General features: G+C 33.9%; 2 protein-coding genes across 5 annotated transcripts in view; one reads left to right on the top strand and one right to left on the bottom strand.

Annotated features, from left to right (window-relative positions):
- On the top strand, positions 1 to 16573 carry LOC148610616 (peroxidase-like protein). Its single transcript, XM_088543209.1, has 12 exons — positions 1 to 142; positions 1865 to 2000; positions 4011 to 4204; positions 4731 to 4919; positions 6358 to 6409; positions 7976 to 8076; positions 8860 to 8961; positions 10338 to 10424; positions 11064 to 11781; positions 12593 to 12762; positions 14093 to 14204; positions 16438 to 16573. Exons 1-12 carry the CDS (start codon positions 1 to 3, stop codon positions 16523 to 16525), a joined length of 2091 nt encoding a protein of 696 aa, XP_088399335.1. The 3' UTR covers positions 16526 to 16573.
- LOC148610617 (uncharacterized) overlaps positions 16264 to 22848 on the bottom strand; it is a 17091-nt gene continuing 10506 nt past the window's right edge. For all 4 annotated transcript variants that reach the window (XM_088595825.1, XM_088595824.1, XM_088595823.1 and 1 more), the window contains 5 exons: positions 22429 to 22532; positions 21555 to 21959; positions 19112 to 19293; positions 18610 to 18711; positions 16264 to 17672 (listed from right to left, as the gene is read on the bottom strand). In XM_088595825.1, the coding sequence (XP_088451951.1) occupies positions 17540 to 17672; positions 18610 to 18711; positions 19112 to 19293; positions 21555 to 21959; positions 22429 to 22532 (926 nt within the window). In that variant the 3' untranslated portion in view covers positions 16264 to 17539. The remainder of the gene's footprint in view (positions 17673 to 18609; positions 18712 to 19111; positions 19294 to 21554; positions 21960 to 22428; positions 22533 to 22848) is intronic.

Raw genomic sequence — 22848 nt, forward strand, 5'->3', positions numbered from 1 at the left:
ATGGGAAGATGTCGATTAATTCATATAACTGTAGTTGTGTCTTTATTCTTTGTTCCAACACTCGGACAAGGTGATATAGAAGCGGCTATTTCTGAAGCAATTGCTGAAGTAGCACAACGACGACCATGGAGAACAGCATTAGGTAATTAAGTAGCACTCAACATAAGAATCATGCAAATGTGATTCATGAAAAGTCTACATATTTTTATTTTTCATATTTTGTTTGAAATTCATAGTAAACTTAAATTTACATGCGTTTTTTCACATAACTAATGTTCATAGGAGATAAAAATTATATAGAATGCACTGTAGATTTCAAAATTAAGGGAGATAACTCTGTAAATGACACTCAAATAAAATAGAACCTATTGTATTTTCAATGTTTATTATCTCCTAAGAGCAGGCAGACATGAATGAATAATTACACATTTCACAATTTAGACCCACAAAACAACTGAATTACAAAAATAAAAATATGTAACCTTTGTTGGGGTGTATCGCATTTTTCAGATTTTGCATGATTCTTACAAACACTGCTACTTAACATTCTAAATGTGCCCTATTACAAATAAAAAAAAACATTGTTAAATATAGCTTGGAAAAGCATACTAGAGACTTTTTGACGCATCTCACAGCAGACATAATTTTATTTATTTATTAATTTTATGAATGTTAATGTTCTGAGGCAATCATTTTTTAAGTATATATAATTGCCTTTTCCAGACGATCTGGCATTTTTTTTAATCCCTGGGTTTTCGAGACAAATAATACAAAAAGTAATTAACTATTGTTTTATAGTTTGATCTCTGTATGATATGATAAAGCACATATTTCCTTGACAAATGTAAACCATTGTATTGATTGTTTTTTTTTTTTTTTCCACGCCCATTAAATACTGTAATAACCAAAACAATTTAGATTTTTAGAAACTTATTGTAGAATTGCTAGTATTCAATCAGGTTATGCCCGGGTTGACAGTTTCATATGTACTAATATAATTACACATAGATTTTCTCATTATATATTCCAGGCTGATTAGACCTGTGCTTAATTCGGCGAAATTTGTGTCATATACTATAATAACAAGTGCGGTACACACACAACTTTCAACTTATGATATTATCTCGGTGATTTACCGAGTGTTCCCGGTGTATTTTTTTTTTATAATTCACACTGTGAAATAAATTCAGTAATTTCACTCTCGCACTTTCTCCAGCCAGAACGTCACAACACAAATATCAATATGCCTACAAAAAATTTAAAAGTTATGTTGAAAATATCAACGAATAACGGAAGAAATCTATAAACGTTTGTATTAATTAGGATAATCAATTGCCTAGCGTGAATAACCAAAATATGAACACTCAAGCCAAGAACGCATTACGATTTGACTCGTACGCGGAACAAGTTCTCCATACTCGTTAAATAAAGGCGTTCTTATGCACTCTTCATCACCAAATATCACTAGATCTCCATGACGTTTGTGTCGTAGAGGTGTAAGAAAACGATAAACATGGTTTGGTGCTCTTCCGTTTACTTACCGAGGAGCACACATTGATCAGCACATTTTGGTTATTGTAACTGTTAAAATACTAATCAAACGATCCGTACAAATGTGTTATAAATCTAAATGTTCAATATAATAATGATTTTATAATGTTCATACATTTGAATATATTCATTGTAGGATTTTTCTTTACATAATTCTTCTTTAAGATGAAAGCTGCAGCCTTTTCGTTGGCTGTGGGTGTAGGATACCAATACAACAGAACAAGATAGCTAATGAATATTTTTATTGTTTCCTGTTGTTTTTGTAATCATTAGTTTTAATTAAATTTGAAATCCTCATACTTAATACGTGCAGGGGCGAACTTAGCTGCACCGGATCCAATTTCTATGCATGCAATGTTCAGTAGCAGTAGAGAGGCTCCCGGTAATGTTTCTGCATTCGGAAAGGCTGGTGATATTTCCAACACGGCAACGGCAATCTTTGCTTCTAGGTTAGTGTCAAGACCGACATTGTTCTCAATGCAACACGTTGTCATAAATAAGAGAAACTGGTATATTTTCAATTGGTTTTACGCTGATATGAGACAGTGTAACTTGTAAGAGGACGAAATTGAGTGTATTGATAAATATTTTTTTCACAGATTTACATCAACTAGGATTTATGTTTTCCATGATTTTTTGTTTTTTGTTAATGATACGAAACTTGTAAAGCTACTCAGTATTACCTGGTTAATTATCTGTTGGTAACATCCTGTCAAACTGACGCTTCGAACAAAAAGGTCAGAGGTTAATTCGTATGGACTACCGGTGTAAGGAAATCGTTCTCTATTTTTTTTTCTTTCTTGTTTGGAATTTTCGGGTTTTTTGCATTGACATTGCTAATCGATAAACGTTGAATGGACTTTGCATCTTTTGAATATTCCATTTGACTATTTTCTGGTGTTTTTTGTCTATCAGTCTAATGGTAATTTTGTTTTTGCTCTATAACTATAAAAATAATCAAGATGTGTATAGAAAATTTTAAAAAGACATTGAAGTCATGCATGCACAAAAAATAAGCAACAATTTTCAAAGAAAGCGGACACCATATGCAAGGATTTCAAATTCTTTTAAAATAACAACAAGAAACAAACAAAACAAAAACAATAATATACTAAACGATTCGTTTATCATTTTTAACGAGAGTAAGTATCCTTTGCTTGGAAAAGTAACCAAGGGAACCAAGGTTATAGCGGCAATCAAATGAATGTAATCCAGGGACAAAGACCAGACATGGAAAACAGACATACTCAACAAAGAACATAAAGTAACTAAAATCATACATACAAAGTAACAAAAGCAAATGAGCAACTCGGACTACACTAAAAACTGGGAGCATGGACCAGGTACACCGGTAGGGTAAGCGTCCTCTGCTTTTCTCGAAACACCCGCCGATTTGCTCATAAAAAGTCAAATCAGAGGTAGACCAACGAGGAAAGGAAAAGTATGACCCGTTGAATAAATCAGTTTTCATGGTGCAGATGGATACACCATAACGATCCACGACTTCATGATGACGACATAAAACTTTTATAGTGATGACTTCAATCTTGTAGCAGCATAACCCTGTTCCAGAAGCCTATTTGTTTAAGTTCTAGCGCGATACAAAAAGTATGCGTAGTTTCGGCAAGCACTGGCATAACGTTTGAGTTGTGAAATGAACACACTATACACAGGTGCTGAAGGAATGCTGCCGCAGATGAAAGCAACGTTGACAATTTTGAGTGAAAAGTCATCACGTTTGTCGTAAAGTTTGGTCAATAACTTTCCTTTACCATCGATTTCTAAGTGTAGGTCAAGATATGAGGCCAACTTCACATTGTCTGTAATCTCAATTTCTTTGGGGTAGATGTGATGTATCAAATCCCCGAAATTAGGATTGTTTAAAGAGAATACGTCATATATAGCGGAAACTGAGATCAAAGGATCTAGCCAAGCGATATTCTTTCTTTCGGTTCAGATCAGCTATAAAGTCAGCCTCATAAGAGTGAATGAATAGGTCAACAAATAAAGGAGCACAATTACTTCCCATTGGAATGCCGACCGTTTGTTGAAAAACACGTCCAACACACTGGACAAATATGTTGTCGATTAAAGCATTCCAGCATTTTGTAAACATCTTCCTCTGTAAATTTGGAAGATGATTTGGAATTAGTTCTTACAAAGTATGAGGAATCTTTACCAAGAACTATACATTTGTATCTAAGTGTACCATCTTTTTTGGAAAAACAACGATGTATAATGTTTTAAGTCGGGATTTTAACTCAGTATGGGGAATAGAAGTGTACAGTGTTGAACAATCGTAGGTTTTAATGCTATTATAAATAATGCAAATCTAAAACAAAAATTAGTCGGTTGTGGCTTTTATGTATTTTAGTGAAATATGTGTTTCTCAGTTTGCTTGCTAACTTGAATATCTTATTTTGTAACAATATTTCAAACAACATATTCTTTGTATTTAGAAACAAAGGAGCTATGCCAGAATCACGCGAATTTAGTAGACGTATTTCGTCCTATTGTCCAGTGCGCAGGGTAATTTGTAACCCCGGTGCACCATTTAGAACTGCAGATGGTACATGTAATAACCTTCAAAATCCGCTATGGGGCGCCTCCATTACCGCTCAAGCTCGATTTCTTACACCAACTTATGGAGACGGTGAGTAAGACTTATAAGATCAAGCAAGTTTCGTTTTCTTAGAATTCGATTTGAACCCGCCGTCTGTCAATATCAAAGGTAGGTTTTTATCTTTCGACTTTGCGACAATGCTTGTCACTTAACGTACGTGCATTGAAAAGGGAACAATATTTTCAACAACAGTTAGTATTTTATGCTTGCCCGCCATCGATTGTCTTATCTAGTCTACAAGTGTAGGATTTCATTTACAAATCTAAAACAAAAGTAAGTCGGATAAATAGGTAGAGGGCATTATCATGATAAATTGTCTGCCAACGCCGGGAGAGTGATATTGCCTGAATCGTTAATAATGCCCTACGCTGCATGCGAGGCATTATAAATGTTGAAGGCAATATCCAAAGGGTAGTCAATTTATCAATAATGCCGCTGTATTCACAACTAATGTTTATTTAATTCAAATATAAGAGAAATAGCTTTTTTCTTCTCTGATTTGAAATAAAAGGTTTTTTTATGACCTACAATATAATAAACATAATTGTTCTTTAAGGTTATAACCTTGGTACAACACCACGAGCAAGAAGTGTCACAGGGTGGCCTTTACCTAACCCTCGAATGATATCAAACGCTGTCCACCGAGGGGGAACATCTCCACCAAGAAGTAATATCTATAACATTGCCCTTACACATTTTGGGCAATTTATTGATCACGACATTATTTCTACACCTATCCTAAAAGGTAAGAAATCTTCATTTTTAAACGCAAATATCAAGACTGTGATATGCATCAATTATGGACTTTTTACGAGGTCAAAATGTTAAATATATTTCTAACGGGTTAATATTTAACATATTGACAGATTTGTTTTATTCCGTAATGTAAAACTATCTTTAGTAACACAGCCTGAATACACATGTATTTAAACATATAGACATAGCGGAACTAAAAAAAGAAACATAATAAAACTGGTTTGTTTCTAAAAGCAAAATTTAATAAAATATTCTGATATACACGTGACTGTTTCAGCCAATGAAAATCAAGATACAAAACACTATGTAATTCTAGTTGTAGTGCAATTAACCCTTTGAAGCTAAATGTGGGATAGTCGAGGAGTATGTATGGAGCATGCTCAATAAACACATCCGCAAGGGATTTTATTTGTGCTCTACCCAAGCCATAACTCGCAGAAGTGTACACTGAGCATGCTCATAAACTTACCACAAAAGGGTCTCTATCTTGACCATATTTAAAATCAAACGGTTAAATCTCTGCAATAGATCTATAGTCAATAGTAAAATTGAATATTGCGAAGGGGTCGATGTTAGTGATATTGCAATGCAGTTATCATCTTCATGTATATACATAGAAATTATAAAAAAACGAAATATATTTATAGTTACCATATTTATCAGAATTCAATTTAATTATATGCACTGCTAAGCTCAAATAAAAGCAAAGTGATGATCCGCATCATGGATGTCCTCCAGGTACATGTAAATGCAATTTAAATTTTGCTATTTTTATCAATTATGGACTTTAAATGAAGTCAATACGTTATATATGGACCTATTTAGATTATATTTACCGATGACGAAGTCCGAGGTAAATATATTCTAACAGATCCATATATAACGTAATGACTGAGTGAAAGTCCTTAATTTATATATTACGTATGCTGATAATGTATTTTGGATATGGACTTGAGTGTTGTAATTTTCCGCCATAATTGTCTGAGAGTAATTACGAAACGGAACGGTTAATATCCGGATCTAATTCCAGAAATATAGCGTCAATATACACATAAATATAAACATATAAATAGAAAAATATATATATAAATATAAACCAGTGTCCATGTACGTGGAATATTTTTTGCATCACGCCATCATAAAAAACAAATTTTATTACACGATATGTAATACATGTATGTGTGTATATTAGAGCCTGGGCTTATATGTACACGCATATCTGTTCAATTCAAGAACCAAAAGAATTTAACATTTTTTGTGGATTTTTAATTCCCTGTTTTTTTTTTGTTTTTTGTTTTTTGTTTTTTGTTTTTTTTTTTTTGTTTTTTTTTTTTGTTTTTGTTTTTGTTTTTTTTTTTAGATTATGTGTGTCATGTTTATATTTGAGTTTGAGTTAATTATTTTTACTCTTTTTTGCGCGCGTGAAGATGGAAATAGACCAATGAGATGCTGTGATGCAGCAGGTACCCCTGTTTCAAGGTTAGAAAATATATTCTGGTTTACACACCTAATCCTTATAATGGTAGATAAACTTTGATCTTTATAAGTGTATTAGTCTATACGTATTACATGTGTTATACTAAACAATGTCGCACTGTGTCAGTTAAGCATTTTTAGCTCACCTGGCCGAAGGCCATGTGAGCTATTTCCATCACTTGGAGTCCGTCGTCGTTAACAATTTTTCAAAACTCTTCTCCTTTGGAGTTATTGCCCTTTTTCAACGTTTTTTGCTATTTTTATTTTATTTCTTTCAAAACTCTTCTCCTCTGAAACGACTTGACCAATTAAAACCAAACTTGGTATGAATGTTTCTTAGGGTATCCTGCATAGAACTGATGTGGGGAGATCTGATCCGTTGAAAAACATGGCCACCGTTACTAAAAATAGACCATAGGGGTCAGACAATGATTTTTCGCATATATCTCCAAAATGGTTACGTTCAGCCCATTCTGAAAGGGATGAAAGTGTTCAGCATGATGAGATCTATCTGCGGTCAAATTTTCATTTTAATCTGTTCAGCCACGTTGGAGTTATTGCCCTTTTTCAACGTTTTTTGCTATTTTTATGTTATTTCTTTCAAAACTCTTCTCCTCTGAAACGACTTGACCAATTAAAACCAAACTTGGTATGAATGTTTCTTAGGGTATCCTGCATAGAACTGATGTGGGGAGATCTGATCCGTTGAAAAACATGGCCACCGTTACTAAAAAAAGACAATAGGGGACAGACAATAGTTTTTCGCATATATCTCCAAAACAGTTAGATTAAGCCCAATCCTGACATAATAAAAGTGTTCAGCATGATGAGATCTACCAGCGGTCAAATTTTCATTTTAATCTGTTCAGCCACGTTGGAGTTATTGTCCTTATTCGACGGTTTTTTTTTGCTATTTTTAATGTTATTTCTTTCAAAAATCTTCTCCTCTCCTCTGACACTACTTGACCAATTGGAACCACACTTAGTATGAATGTTTCTTGAGGTATTATGCATAGAACTGATGTGGGGATATTTGATCCGTCGAAAAACACGGCTGTCGTTACTAAAAATAAGTCATAGGGATCAGACAATAGTTTTTCGCATATATCTCCATAACGGTTAGGTTAAGCCCAATCCTGACCTAATAAAAGTGTTCAGCATGATGTGATCTATTTGCGGTCAAATTTTCATTTTAATCTATTAAGCCATGGTGGAGTTATTGCCAATGTCTTGAAAACTATGATAGATTTAGACTTTCATTTACTGAAATGATCCTTTTGATAGGTCCTATCAAAGTTTTCTTGCGTCAAATTTGTTGGACAACTTCTTGCTTAATGTATTGCCCTTGAAAGGCAAAATTCAACCAAGTGAGCGATTCAGGTTCTTGGGAGCCTCTTTTTTTCTCCACGATGACATGGAAATGATTGTCACGAAGCATAATTACTCCAGTCGAAAACCTAATATTTCAGGTACTTTTCAGTTGAAAATATACTGTTCTCCAAGAACGGAAATATCTCCTCAAATAAAAAGTAATAAATATAAAAAAAAATAGTTGTTTCTCCATTCCAGACCAGAATGTTTCTCATTTAACACACCACCAAAAGAGTTCCGTACTACATGCATGGCATTTGTAAGGTCTGAATTCGGTACGGAACCGGGATGTCCTCCAGGTAAATAAAATTGAAGTTGGGCTCTTCATGTTTTAGAACCCGGTTTAATTCCATATATGTATTTGATGCATGAATGCTTAGAACTTAAAAAATCGCATCCGGAACTTCGACTTATATATAACACTACTACATGCGGGACTTGGCGTTATACAAGTATTCAAACTAGGAGAGTAACACCCATTACTAAGGTCTGAATGTCGACAAAAAATACTGAAGCGTAAGATGTGGCATAATTCAAATACGTCGTAAACCAATAACATAGCCTAAACGTGAACATATAAAACAGAGACGACCTAAATATACAATGTAGCAAACCGAATTTAAAAGATTACACACAAAATCTGAAAATAAGGAAAAAATGACGTCACACACACACCAAAAAACTAAAGTTCTAACAATATGAACTCCCATAAAATCAGATGCTCCGGAAGGGTAAGCATGTCCTGACCCGCAAGTCGCATCCGCCATATTGCATATGAGTATAATCAAGTAATAATCTAGCAAGTTAGCAACAATAATGCAATTCCACGGCACGTGTCAAACAATATTGACAATTGGGTGTAATCAATCATGTTTTACTAAGTATCACGTTGTAAGCGTAATACATAACTTGGAAATAAATAGCGAACAAATATCCGAAATTAATAAAATTTGAATAAGGTAACGAAAAACTCCTACCTTCACAAATTTATAGTTTGTTCCATAATTTGTTTGTGTTCGTTCAAACCATTCAACTTTGATAAGTTATTCTTGTGTGTGTTTTTCTTTTTTTTTTCAATACAGGATATAGGAACCAAATCAACCAGAGAACTTCCTTCTTAGATCTGTCGGTAACCTATGGCAACACTTTGGAAGGGCAAAACAAGCTACGGGTGCCCGGTACAGGTAATGTCATAATTATATGTTAAGACAAGCACACACATTGAACATGGATTATTCCATCATTTTATGACGCGGGAGTGTATTTTTTCAAAATGAAATCCGTATTCGAAATCGTGAATCCCCTCCCAGGGTTTGGAACCTTCACCCTTTTATTGGAAAATAATTTTATCAATAACGGAGTGTGAAATTTGGGCATTGTGAGAAAATGAAACCTTGAAACACCCCTTTTAAAGATTTCAGGATCAGAACCTGTGCCATCTTGGATCTAAACTTGCTAACATTTAACTACAGTGTCTGCACTTGCCGTTTCTTCAAAAAATAAAATTGTTTGCAAGTGATATTGTTTAGTCTGTTATATTAAGTCAAAGTTACATTTTCGTCTTAAAAAATGGCCAATACCACTTATACAATACGGATCTAGACAAAACAAGAAACGTTACTACAAACTTCATATCGTATGCACCAATTAGCAATCTGCATATACAAACACCTTAAGGACGCTCTTCTACTGAAACGCAGGTCACCTGATAGCAATTCTGTTTCCCGATTGGCCAAATACTGAATAACTTAGTGGCGTTAAAAGAACGTTATAGAAAATTTGAAATTGGGTGCCATGTGTTATTTTCTTGAAAGAAATGTAGAAATTTAGAAGTAAAATTTTACTGCATCGGCTATCTTTTTTTTTAAGATAGTGCTTGTTTTTATTCAACACATGGTACCATTATTTATTCGGTTTATTTTTCGTATAAAACCAACTTGAAGTCTCAGTGTCTGGTTTTCGCTTTCTTGCTTTGAGAACTGGAAAACAGATATTCGTACAAAGAATTGAGATTATACATGTTTTTTTTTATATATTTCCCTCGTAAAATTATTTTATTTGCAATAATACAGACTTACAGAGTTTGCCATATTCTTTAAAAACGAAAAATATAGCATGCTAAAACATCGCAAACCATTGAACACGTGTTATGTGTAAACAAGGAAGCCAAATTTTGAACGATGATCAAAAGAATATCATTTTTTCAATGAAAGGATTGAACAGGGAAAATAGACACACATAACCAAGAAAATGGAATTGCAAAAGTACCACGTAAAATGAAACATAAGTAAATGAGCAATCCGGACACTTATTAAAGACTAAAGCATGGACAAGGTGCACTGGAACAAAGCACGGACAAGGTGCACTGGAACAAAACAAATGTAGGGCGTGCGACCACATTTGTTTAATGTCCCTCCTGGACAGACATAAAATCGTTAATTGAATTGGTTCGGAACAAAAAATATTTATTTGTGATGTTTATCAATGAGGAGTGATTATATCGAACAAATGTACTTCGAAAAAGTAAATCACCATAGTGACTAATATATTCAAATTTCAGGTCGTCTAATGGAAGGGCCAGGCAGAATTTTACCAAACGGTCCAGCTGGTACTGAATGCGTAGGCCCAAGTCCTTGTTTTAAAGCCGGTACGTTTTTTTTTCTTTGTCTTGACGAAACGCGCAAAATCTACATAGAGCTTTGACTGCTTAAGCAGGTATTTATTTGAGTGGGTGCAACTTGCTATCAAGGAGTTGATTTGAAAACGTACTGCTTATATACGAAATAAAAGCAGTCTTGATGAGTTTGGGTCTTTTAAAACTTTTGTTTGTGCACTCAATGCAATACTCCTTCGGGTAGCTACATGTAGGTGTAAGAAAGAATTATATAAATTAATTGCACAGACATTGATGGTCACTAGCGGTCGTCGATGGTAAAATCTTTAAATCTTTTTTTACAACAGATAACAAAACATAACATACATGTATAAAATTAATATATTTTGAAGTTTACATGGCATTTGCCTAATGCATTGTGATGGAACTGTATTTTACTATAGCCCTGTAGTAGGTGTGGGTTCTTTTCGACGTAGAAAAAAAAACAAACAAAAAACAAAAACAAAGCATGCATGTATTTACGTTCATACGTGTATCCCCACATTTAAACAGTACACATCTACATTGTACATATAATGGCATACTCCTATTAAAAAGAACATTCGTTTAAAATTATGGGGACCTTGGAAAAGGAACGTTATGAAGAAGGAGTATACTTTATATTGCTTTTAGGTGATAGCAGGGCTGCAGAAATTTCAATGTTAACAGTAATTCATAGCATTTTCCTCCGAGAACACAATAACATTGTAGAAGGGCTACGACAGGTAAACCCTACTTGGAGCGGGGAAAGTCTTTATCAAGTTGCCAAAAAGATCCTAACAGGCATTTATCAACATATAGTATATACCGAGTTCCTACCAATAATTCTTGGGCAACAAGGTATGAGCACCTACGGGTTAAAAAGTACACAATATGGCTACAGTAACAGTTACAATCCATCAGCGAACCCAGCTACTCGTAACGCCTTTGGAGCAGCAGCCTTTCGATTCGGTCATTCCTTAGTTGGGTCATTTGTCGCGGCATATAGTCCCAATTTCAAACCCAGAGGAAGTGCTCTAATAGAAAATCATTTCTTCCGAACTGAAGCTATTCGAAACGAAGCTTCATACGGAACAGATGGTATTGGTCGATGGATGACGTCACAGTTTAAAGGTCAGGCTGATCGGTTCTTGACACCATCTGTTAGAGACAAATTATTCCAAACAAAGCAAGGAAACGGATTTGACCTGAGTGCACTAAATATACAGCGTGGGAGAGATCATGGTATTCCTTCATATAACCAATGGCGCAAATTCTGTGGCCTTCAACCAGCTCTTCACTTCGGAACAGGACGACTTGGATTAACCGACCATGATGTAGCTGCAGCTACTGCCTTGCGATCTGTTTATAGGTAGGTTTGTGGTATCTCGTTAACATATCCTTTATCGGGTGTAATTTTGAACATCGCTGTCTGTCCGTCCGTCAGTCCACGTAGTACGTTAAGCTTGATGCTTCACCTTTATTGAAAAATGTGTTTCGGGCAACACATTGAAGAAAAATTAACAAATAATCGCTTGCAACACCCTTTTCAAAATGACATGGTCCGCCCCTCTACCATCATTTATTAACTTTATCCGTCAGCGTATGAGGCTGCATGCGTTCAATGTTTCTCCAGTTGAATGTACATTAGAAAAACAAATGTACATTTTAATAGTGATGTCATTGTACTTTAATTACTGGTAAGAACTTATTCAAACACTTGAACGGTGACTTTTAATTCTTTTAAAATTTATTAACTCTTCTAACATACTTTGATTTATTAAGTGTAAGTATTTGTAAGAATCAGGCAAAATGCGAAAAATCAGAAACATGCATGTCAAGACCCAGCCGATCTGACAATAAAAATATCACTCAATGCTTGCTCTATTTGAAAAGACCATTATTTGATCTCTGCATTTGGTTTGCTCAGAAATTTCTCATAAAACATCTTTGAAAAATTAGGTTTTTGACAGAGTTATTTGTCCTTGAAATACATATTTTCAGTACATTTCAATGATATTGTAACACAATTGTCCAGCATGTTATTGAAAATCTTGTCTGTTTTCCTTGATTCTGATGGTGCAAATAGTCAAATTACACTATCAAAATGATGTTTTTTTTAAACCATGATTCACGTACTGCTTGATCCTTACTGGGACTGATACTTAAAAAATCTCTTGCAGACATCCAGATGACATTGATCTCTTTGCTGGGGGTCTTTCAGAAAAACTAGCGTCAGGAGCACTCGTCGGTCCGACATTTAGGTGTATTATCGGTCTTCAGTTCAAAATGTATAAGACTGGCGATCGCTTCTTCTATGAAAACAACTTTAACCCTACAGGATTTACTGCGGGTAAGTTCATTATTTGGAATTAATCTGATGGAAGATCTAGGGGCATAAAAATCTTGTATGGCCTTATTTTTTTTAACTTTGCTGCAATAACACACAAAATGTTCAAAACATAGTAATATACAATTATTAGGTAAAGGAATGCTTTGTAGTTCTACATGTAGTTTATCGTAATGACCTCATGATAGTGTCACACTAATACACCGTGATATTTGACTGTTAAATGTGGTTAAATTTGTTGTTTTCTTACTCATGTTCATGTACAACCAGAAAACTGTGTCAATACCAGAGATTCACATAGAATCAATTTTGATATATTTCCACTAAGTATTAAATTTTCTCGTTAATGTGGACAACATTTTCCAGTCAGAAATATGATCGAAACGTGGCCAAAAAGCTCAAATATATATTTTGGTTAACCAAAAGTAATTTTAATATTTCATTTGGGGGAAGATTTATTTATTTATTTTTTGCGCGCGCGTTATGGGTTCAAATCTTCAAGTCCACAATTTACACTTTGAACAGTTTCAGTTTTGAAGACCAATAAGAGCTTTTGCCTTTTCTCTTCAACTAATACATTTTACTTTAAAGTGATTTAATGATGAAATAATGATGCATGTCACAACAAATCAATATTATACAACGTCTCAGAATGTGACGACTCTATTTGATCCTCTATCCTACATAATAACACCTAGATGAACTGTCCCGTACTACCATACATCGTGTACTAAGTTACAGCCCTAGATTAATCCTACGAGGAGGAATGACCCGGCCAGCGAATGCTATATTTTATATAGCCTAGCTGGCCGAGTGGTCTAGGGCGCTGGACTTAGTGCAGGCGGTGTTGCCATAGATGTCACAGCGGTACGAGTTCGAGTCCCGCGGAGGGAACGACAGTTCTAACATCGTTTGGAATTTTTCAGACCCTTCTATAAGTTTACGTTATCTTCCCTGTATCAATTTGATCCGATGGAGTAGTGTAGAGAATAGAGTCGTCACATTCTGAGACGTTGTATATATATATATATATTGAATGAATGTAGCTAAAAACAAAATTGCCAAATTGATTTGCAAACTCTAGACAATAGTCAAAAGCTGGAAAGTCCATTATAACAAATCCTGACTTTGTACGATTTCAGAAGAGATTACCGCTTAGTAACTATTACAGACTTAAATCAAATGTCAGGGTTTTTAGTCAATTTATTTTTGTGTGGTAATAGTCTCATTGTTCTCACCCTACCGGTGCACCTGGTCCATGCTCCCAGTTTTGCTTCCATTTCCTGCTTGTGCTCCGACATTAAACTTATACCCGATACATTTCTGTATTCAGCTCAGCTTAGAGAAATAAAAAGTCAGACGATGGCAGCATTGTATTGTCGGACAATTAATATTGCCAGTATGCCAAAGAATGCTTTTGTGTCAGAAAGAAGTTGGTACAATCGGTGAGTAATTTGAGACAGGTGACACCCGACACGCTCCGAAGATACAGAAGTTGTCCTGGGGCTGCTTGATGGGATTAAATCATTGTCCTGATGCCATGAAACTGCAGGAGTTTGAGTTAATTCACCTGCCTTTTCCGCGATCTTTCAGATGGTTTTTACATAGAATATGCTATATGCATAATTTTCATTTTACCATTTCCCCCATGATTTTACAAACCTATTTTTCAAAGGTATTTTTATTTGCATTTGCTGTAAAAATTGTAGCATAAGCTACAAAAAAATGTAGCATATGCTGTATTTTGTAGCATATGCAATGTATTTTTACAGCTTATGCTATATTTCGGTTTAGTTGTATTTACCTGTACGTGCCTAGAGTTTCATTTAAAAAGCAGCACGTGCTGTATTAAATGTACCATATGATGTACGCTATATGCGATATGCGGTATTTTATAGGTCAAGTTTTATCTCTATGTACCATATGATGTACGCTATATCTGTGCCATATGCGGTATTTAAAAGATCAAGTTTTATCTGTATGTACTGTATGAAGTACGCTATATATGTTCCATATGCGGTATTTTATCTGTATGTAGCATATGCGTCTAGTTTTAGGCGTACCGTATTTCTCAAATATAATTTTGTTGCATATGCGGCAAAAACAAAATGTGTTATGACTGTTCATTAAAAAGGCTGCTTGTGAGTCGGTCTGCTCATAAGAATATCCATAACCCTGCTAAAAAATACCCTGATTTTATAACAAGGCATTTCACTATGGGAGGAGAAAAGTATAATAAGCATTTACTAACATATTCAAACCATTTAGGAATGTGTATTAGAATAAACAAAGAAGTGCATATGCATTAAAGTTTTAGTTGAACTTTCAGTATGCTAAGAAATAAAATATGACTCTACTGAAATATACAGCACATGCTATACTTGTACCAGATGCTTTAAAATTATATTTGAACCAAACAGTATTTTACAGTATAAAATATATAGCTTTGAAATGTTACATAATTATGCTACAATATTGTGGCATATGCCACATTATTTGAAGCATATGCTTCAATTTTACAGCATATACATGCAAATAAAAATACTTTTGAACCTCTTGGTGCACATTACAATTCTACCATTTAGACATGTAGATTCCTCAAGAGCATATTCAACAGACATGTAGCACTTATTTGATTTTCCATTAATATGGCTACATGTATGATTCATTGTTGTAATGTTCATTAGAATTTTTTTAAGATGTAATTTGTAAATATTACCACAAACTTGTCCATTTATAAATTCTTGCTACAGACTTTCTAATAATCAAGAGCATTCATAAATATATAATATACTATGCATTCTTGGTAAACAAGTGATAAACTTAACCAGAGTGTCTAACTGTCTCAAGTCTGTTTTTACGCCCCTGTCCAAAGTGGTCGGGGCATATAGTTTAACCCTCATCCGTCATTCTGTCCTTTCAAGACTAGTTTTTTTAGACTTTACTTTCTTGAGATATTTAACCTTTAAGGCTTAGTTCACTAAACCTTGAGATACTGAACTGAATTTTTGTGTGATGGTGTTTATTGATGAGTTAGTAACAGATTTGAGTTTTGTTCCAGTTTCTTAATTTTTGTAGTAGTTGTACCCCTTTAACTTAGGCAAAGTTTGAGTTTAAATTTGTTGATTTTGATGAAGTAATACCACTTGAACTTATAAAATTGTTCATTTTTGTTTTCCAGACTTTTTTTCCCAAATACTTGAAATATTTAAATGATGTTTGGTATGCAGGTGTATACTCGTCAGTAAAAGATTAAGTTTGAGATTAGATCCAGTTTGTTAAATTTTGATGGAGTAGTGCCCCCTTGAACTTAGAAAAAAAATCCTCAATGCTACATGTATGCTTTGATGAATTTCCTACATTTAACTTAAACCCAGGCTGGAGTATTCATGTTTTTCCAATGCATCTTTTTTTTCAAAGCTCCTTAATTTATCCACATGAGGCTGTTCAACTTTATTCACTGTCCCTAAGACATAACACACAAGATTATCAGAACTAAACATGATCACCCAAAGCATTTATTGATTTCCTTTGTGCAGTAAAATTTTCCTGTTTTTTTTTTTAAATTAAATTCTATTGGTTTATTTTTTTTTGCAGCATATCTACGAATATTTCTGTGTAATAACTATTTGACCTAATTACATGTTCATATAAAATCAATCTTTCTTTACTTTTCAGGTATTATAGAACACAAAGGATGTCATGCCAGTATTTCCGGAAATTAGATCTTCGTCCATGGAGGGAATATTCCTACACTTATGGATAGAAAAAGCGCCACAAAATAGGGCTATTTTAAATTTACTTTCTACGGAGCTCATTGAATATAAAATAATGTATGGGACATTTTTCCCCCAATTTCAGGAGGTAGATCTAGGGTAACGGACACAACTCTTAAAAATCGTTGAAACATTTGTATTCAGCATTTTACATCAATCTTATGTAAGCATCTAATTAACTTGGATTCATTTTATTCTGCTTCAAACGAAAGCTTGAGAGGCTTTGGTGAAACTGAATATAATACAAACATGTCACTAATTTCATGAGTTATGTCCCTTACCCTAGGTCTATCTCCTTAATGAGACACCCTCTATATTGTATAGCCTGGTATAAAAACTTGTAAAAAATTCTCTTTAGTAAACAATGACAAGCATTTAAAATATTTTAAATCTAAACTACAGGTGCTATGCTGATCTTTATGGCATGTCTATTTCTAGTTCATTTTCATCGATTTTGAGGTGCATCAGATTGCTCTATACATGTAAAAAAATGTATATTCACCATTTCTTCCTTGAAATATTCGATACACATATAATGCCATCCTTGCGTTATAATACTCTTTGGAAATAAAAAAAATCTAATCATTTACACCATTTGTTGTTCTTTAGCCCATGTTCAACATGACTTGTTTTATCTGAATTGACAAACATATATTATAGTTGGTATGCCTATGACTACTGACTTTTTGAACCATTTACATTTTATTCTTATTTGTCCACTTAGAGAAAGCACATTATCTTCCAATCAGGCACAGATCCAGAGGTTTTTAAACAGAGGGTGTCCAAAAAAAGGGGGGTTCCAGGCTATTATTTCCTCATGTTTGCCAAAATTAACTTCTGGAAAAGGGAGTTCCAACTCTTGCATCCCTTGGATCCTACTGCATAAAGAATTTGACTCCAGTCATAACAATGGTACATAGCTGATGCTAAAGTACTTTGGCACCAGTTCAGTTTTTTTTCTTTAACTTAAATGTGACTTTCCTGTTTCAGTAAAGAGAAGATTTCTAACATGATGCATTTTCATTCGTCTTTTTTCTTTTCTTTGGGCCTTTAGCAGTCTTTTCTATTGGACTTTCCCTCTGAGATGTTATGATATGGCCTGAATCCACTTCATATCGAGGCATGTATTGGGAGGGCCTGCAAAGTTACAAAAATAGGACATTTTATTGAAACAAGCCAAAACATGAAAAATGATGATATAAGGATAATTAATTGACATGATTGATGAGAGTGAATAACCGAATAATGATTAAGAGCGCCGAAAAATGCATAGATCTAATAAGTGGCCGGAACTTGTTTCACTCAAAAGTTAAACCTTCAGCGTTCTTGGCATGAGTGATCATATTTTGGTTATTCACGATAATCAATTGATTGTCCTATTTATATGATAGACTTTCTCCACATTTTACAACTATTTTAAGCCTAAATTTAAAATTTTGAGACCAGCGCAATGGTTTTCACGTTGTAATATTTTGGTGGAAAAAAGTCTGAGAATGAAACGTGAAATTACTGAATTTATTCACAATGTTATTATCAAAATTTCTTACACAGGGAACATTCAATAAATCATTTCTATCTAATAACAGTTTATCACATAACCTACCATGAACTTATTTGTGAACTATATTTTAATTCATGTTACAGACAAGTGATTGATTACTGACTTGTTGGGCAAGAATTAATTACTGTTGACTTTGACATTTAGGTGTGTCATATCCTAACTTTCAAATTTGAACTTGTGTAATAATAACTTGATATTGGCCAATCAACTACACTTATTTTTTGGTAAAAGGGCATCACTGCTTTAAGAGGGCTTTCGCTAACAAATATCTTGTGTACTGCCCTTAAAATAGAGGGAATTTTTAATATAAATGAACTAAATATTTTTATAATAAAAATCAAAGTTCCACAAAAACTTAAGAGGTTTGTTTTCTTAGATCTGCCTAAGATTTGATAAAGCTCTCATTTGGAATGAGATATTCTATGGAAAAGATTTTTTCATCTTAAATTTAGAAATATTTGTGATGCTTCACTTTAGTTTTCTGACCATAACCTACTTTGTAACAGTACTTACTTGATATCATCTAACCCCTCCGGAAGATCCTCTGACTCCGACTCCTCAGGATCAAGTGTTAAATCAGCAGAATCTGAGGTAGGTTGTTGCAGCTTGGCTTTTCTGAATTTAAAAAAAAAACTACATACTACAACTTTTAAATTGTATTCAACAAAGATTAACTATTACAAAGATTCTAATGTAACAATGTATTTATTTTCTAACGCATTTTGACCTCATATTCCAAAGCTGTCATCTTTGCCACAATGCCTAAATCTGCAAATAAGGGTGGATCAAGAAATTTAGAAAACGGGGAGGTTCCAGAAAAAGGGGGTTTCTAGGCTGTTGTTTGCTCATTTTTTAACAAAATTTTCTAACAAATGGGGGTTCTTGGTTCAGACTCACAACTACTCCTATCACTTAACAGTTAGTAAAATAAATGGGTAGGACTAATTCACCTGGGAAGATTGGCAAAAAAAAAAGCCAAAGAATTTTTAAGAGGACAACATCTGCCTACATTTACCTCCTTTCAGCAAACTGTTTCCATCTTACTGCCTTGGAAAATCTGTCTCTGATTCTATTCTGTATATCGAGGGTGTAGTCTAGATCAGGGAAACTCATCATAACTTCCATACAACACGTTCCAAACATAAAATCCTTGGTACTTGTAATTTTGTTCTTCTCTATAGCAGATTTAATCTTGCTCTGAAACATTACAGGGTTACAACATATCATCAGTTCATAAGTGTCAGTTATAGTATATGAATCAAGCAAAATGGGAAAAAATCAGAAAAATGCATGTCAAAAACCCACAGATCTGACAATGTGAATTCATTCAAGTATGTTTTCTCTATTTTTAAGACCATTATTTGACCTCTGTATCACTGGATTTGCTCAGAAATTTTTAAACAGAATTTTAGAAAATTAGGTTAATGACAGAGTAATCTGCCCTTGAAATATTCATTTTCAGTGTATTTTAATGAAATTATAACTCAGTTTACCAAAATGATGTGGAAAATCTTGTATTTTTTTCCTTTGATTCTGATGGTATAAAGAGTCAAATTAAATTTTAAAATGACGGCTTTTTACATACCATGTGACGCCCACTGCCTGATTCTTACAGAATATGACACTTAAATATCAGCTTATCCTTTTTTTATGTGTTGACAAAATTGATGAAATTCAGTTTAAATTCATGACACGAAAACAAAATTACTCTTAAAAGTAAGCAAAAGACAATATTTGACAGACCTGCACGAAAACACCAGAGATATGTCCAGCCAGTTCTGATTTAGTTTTATATTTTGGAACATTTTAGTCACAGTGAGATGCTTTAGACAGCCCTAAAGAGTCTCTAATGCTGCTTATGCAAATTAAATTATTAGTATGTACATCAAATGCCTACTCCCCAAGATCCTGGTATGTCAAGATTCAGGTTCAAAATATAAAGCTTTTTTATACTGCAAACATTCTATTCGGGCAGTGTAAAGACATTAACAATGCACTGACTTGACAAAAACTAACTGAAAATATTTGACTTGAAATGGTGAAAATGATTAACACAGCCTTACAATTCAAGCAATTCTAAGTCTCATCTTTACGTCAATTTCCTGTCACGTCAATGGACTATTGTTGTCTATATAAACACCATGCATAATCTTAGCATGAAATAACAGACAAAGAATTTCTAAGTACCAGTCTATATAAAACTTTGGTAGAAGAGATCCATGGTGTAGACAAACCCACCAAACAAACAATGCTTTCTCTGTTTACTTATGATATATTTTCATGCAATTATAGTCCTCTCTATTAAGATTTGTACTTTTGAGAAAATCATACATTCATCTCCCATCAAAATTATTCCATTCAAACCAAAACAAGATCAACAACTCTGTCAAAAAGGCAATTTTCATGTATAATCTATATAATTTTTATCTCGAAAGTACAACAACCAAGTGATGAACTTGGACTGATTATGTGGTCTGTAAAGGATTCTGAATAAGAAATAAAAGTAAAGCTGATGGGTTTTTGACATGCATGAATCACCTCCTGCCTGATTTTTATAAAGACTGCTACTTAATAGATTGAATAAATTGATATGTAAATGTAGATGAAAAAAACTTAAAACTGGCATATACTAATAGACAACAATTGATTAAAATTTCTTCTCTATGAATAAGTTTGAGTTAAGATATACATGTACTTGTAACATCATTGATTGTGGTTTAATATCCTGCAGCAGATATTTTATGCATTTCGTAACAAGAATGACAGACAATCAAAAACAGACCTAGCCTTGTACTACATGTACATGATGTACCAGACACCTTGAACCAGATCTTTATTGTGCTAAGTCACAGAAGGAACAGTTTGCAGGTATGCATGTCATTCTACTTGAACACATTATTCTGACTCTGAACCTACCAATCATCATTCAATCCCCCTAAGTATAAGTGTTTGTAAGAATCAGGCATAATGGGAAAAATCAGAAACATACATGTCAAAACCTAACCGAACTGACAATGTAATTTCACTCAAGGATACTTTCTCTATTTGAAAAGACCATTATTTGAACACTGCATCACTGGCTTTGTGCAGAAATTTTTCAATAAAATCGTAGAAAAATGAGATTTTTCACAGAGTTATCTGCCCTTTCAATATTCATTTTCAGTGCATTTCAATGAAATTGTAACTCAATGGTCCAGCATGATATGGAAAATCTTGTCTGTTTTCCTTGAATCTGATGGTGCAACTAGTCAAATTACACTATCAAATTGATTATTTTCTTTATACCATGTTTCACCTACTGCCTGACTCTTACAGGGACTGACACTTAAATATCATATTTTAGCAGAGAAGCAGTGACTACAAAATTTAGAGTCTTTGGTGTGATCTGGCCAGCCCGGGATATAACCAATGACCTGCATTTGTGAAGGGCATGTCACCGTGAGACCACCAAAATGTACCTGCATTAAGGAATGTTGAACTGTTCCTTTCTTGAAATACAGAGCCTGGTCAGCGGGTTTCAGTAACAGGAAGTCCTCATTATTGGTCTGTATTCCAACATCAATTTTCATCTCCTCAATAGAAAAAAGCTCTTTGCCAGTCTGTACACCCATTTCAGCCTTGCCTGCCTGGCAAAAACATGGTTTGCCTACAACTAGACTTGCACAGCACTTACAGCCTTGGAATGATGAGGCTTGGTTTGATAAAAGAATTGGGTGACTGGCGAAGGATGTGGTTGGATCTGGAACAGGTGGAATATAGTTAGAGACTGTTGGTGAGGTCGTGAAAAGGTTTGAATGTAATGATTGACAACTTGACTCATTACTCTGCTGTGTCAAGTGTGAGGTAGAAGAAATCTTTGAAACCTATATAATGGATATAAATGAACATTGTACATGTTGTAAACATTCATGTAATTATATACAAATTTCCAATTGCTAGATTTGACCTTGACATGTAATGCGGGTCAATATTTTTTTGGAACTACAGGTACAACTTATATATGTGTGTGTGTATGTTTGCGTGTGTTGTGATGTGTAATGTTTCAAAAGCTTTGAAGTATGTTAAAATAAGGTTTTTACAAGGACGTTCCATCAGTTAGTAGAGACTTTCGAATATTTGCCATATGTACAAATATATTACCCTCCATTTCAATTAAATACCAAAACATACATGTGTATTACATGTTACCATGATTAAGCATTTACATCATGATGACATGAAACCATGCTTAAGAATTTATATCATAATGACAAATAACTTTGATTTAACATTTACATCATGATGACAAGTAACTGTGATTTAACATTTATATCATGATGACATGTAACCTACACTTGGTTCAGAAGCATCAGATATGGTACTCAATGTACATGTATACTGTGCGCTGACGTCATCAACAGATCCTTCTCTATCATCATGATTATATTCATTTAAACCTGCAAAATGCAAATTATTTACTCATGAAAATGCATTGCTTACATGACATAATGCATGCAGTTGTAACTATAGTTTATGCACATGTAAATGTACATTAGTAAAAAAAGTCAGAAGTCACTTCATTTTGGATCTCTGAATGTAAAATACACATTTATGGACTATACATCAATATCACAGATAAAGTAGGACTCCACCTAAGGATCATGCAAAATGTGATTCATGGGTAAAAAGCCTACATATTTTTGTTTTTGATATTTTGTTTGAAATGTCATAGTAAACAAAAATCAACATGTGGTTTTTCATATAACCCGTGCT

Source organism: Perna viridis, chromosome 8 (genome assembly GCF_037379345.1).
Source record: "Perna viridis isolate PV_CMFRI_1.1 ecotype Kerala chromosome 8, ASM3737934v1, whole genome shotgun sequence".
Lineage (NCBI taxonomy): Eukaryota > Metazoa > Mollusca > Bivalvia > Mytilida > Mytilidae > Perna > Perna viridis.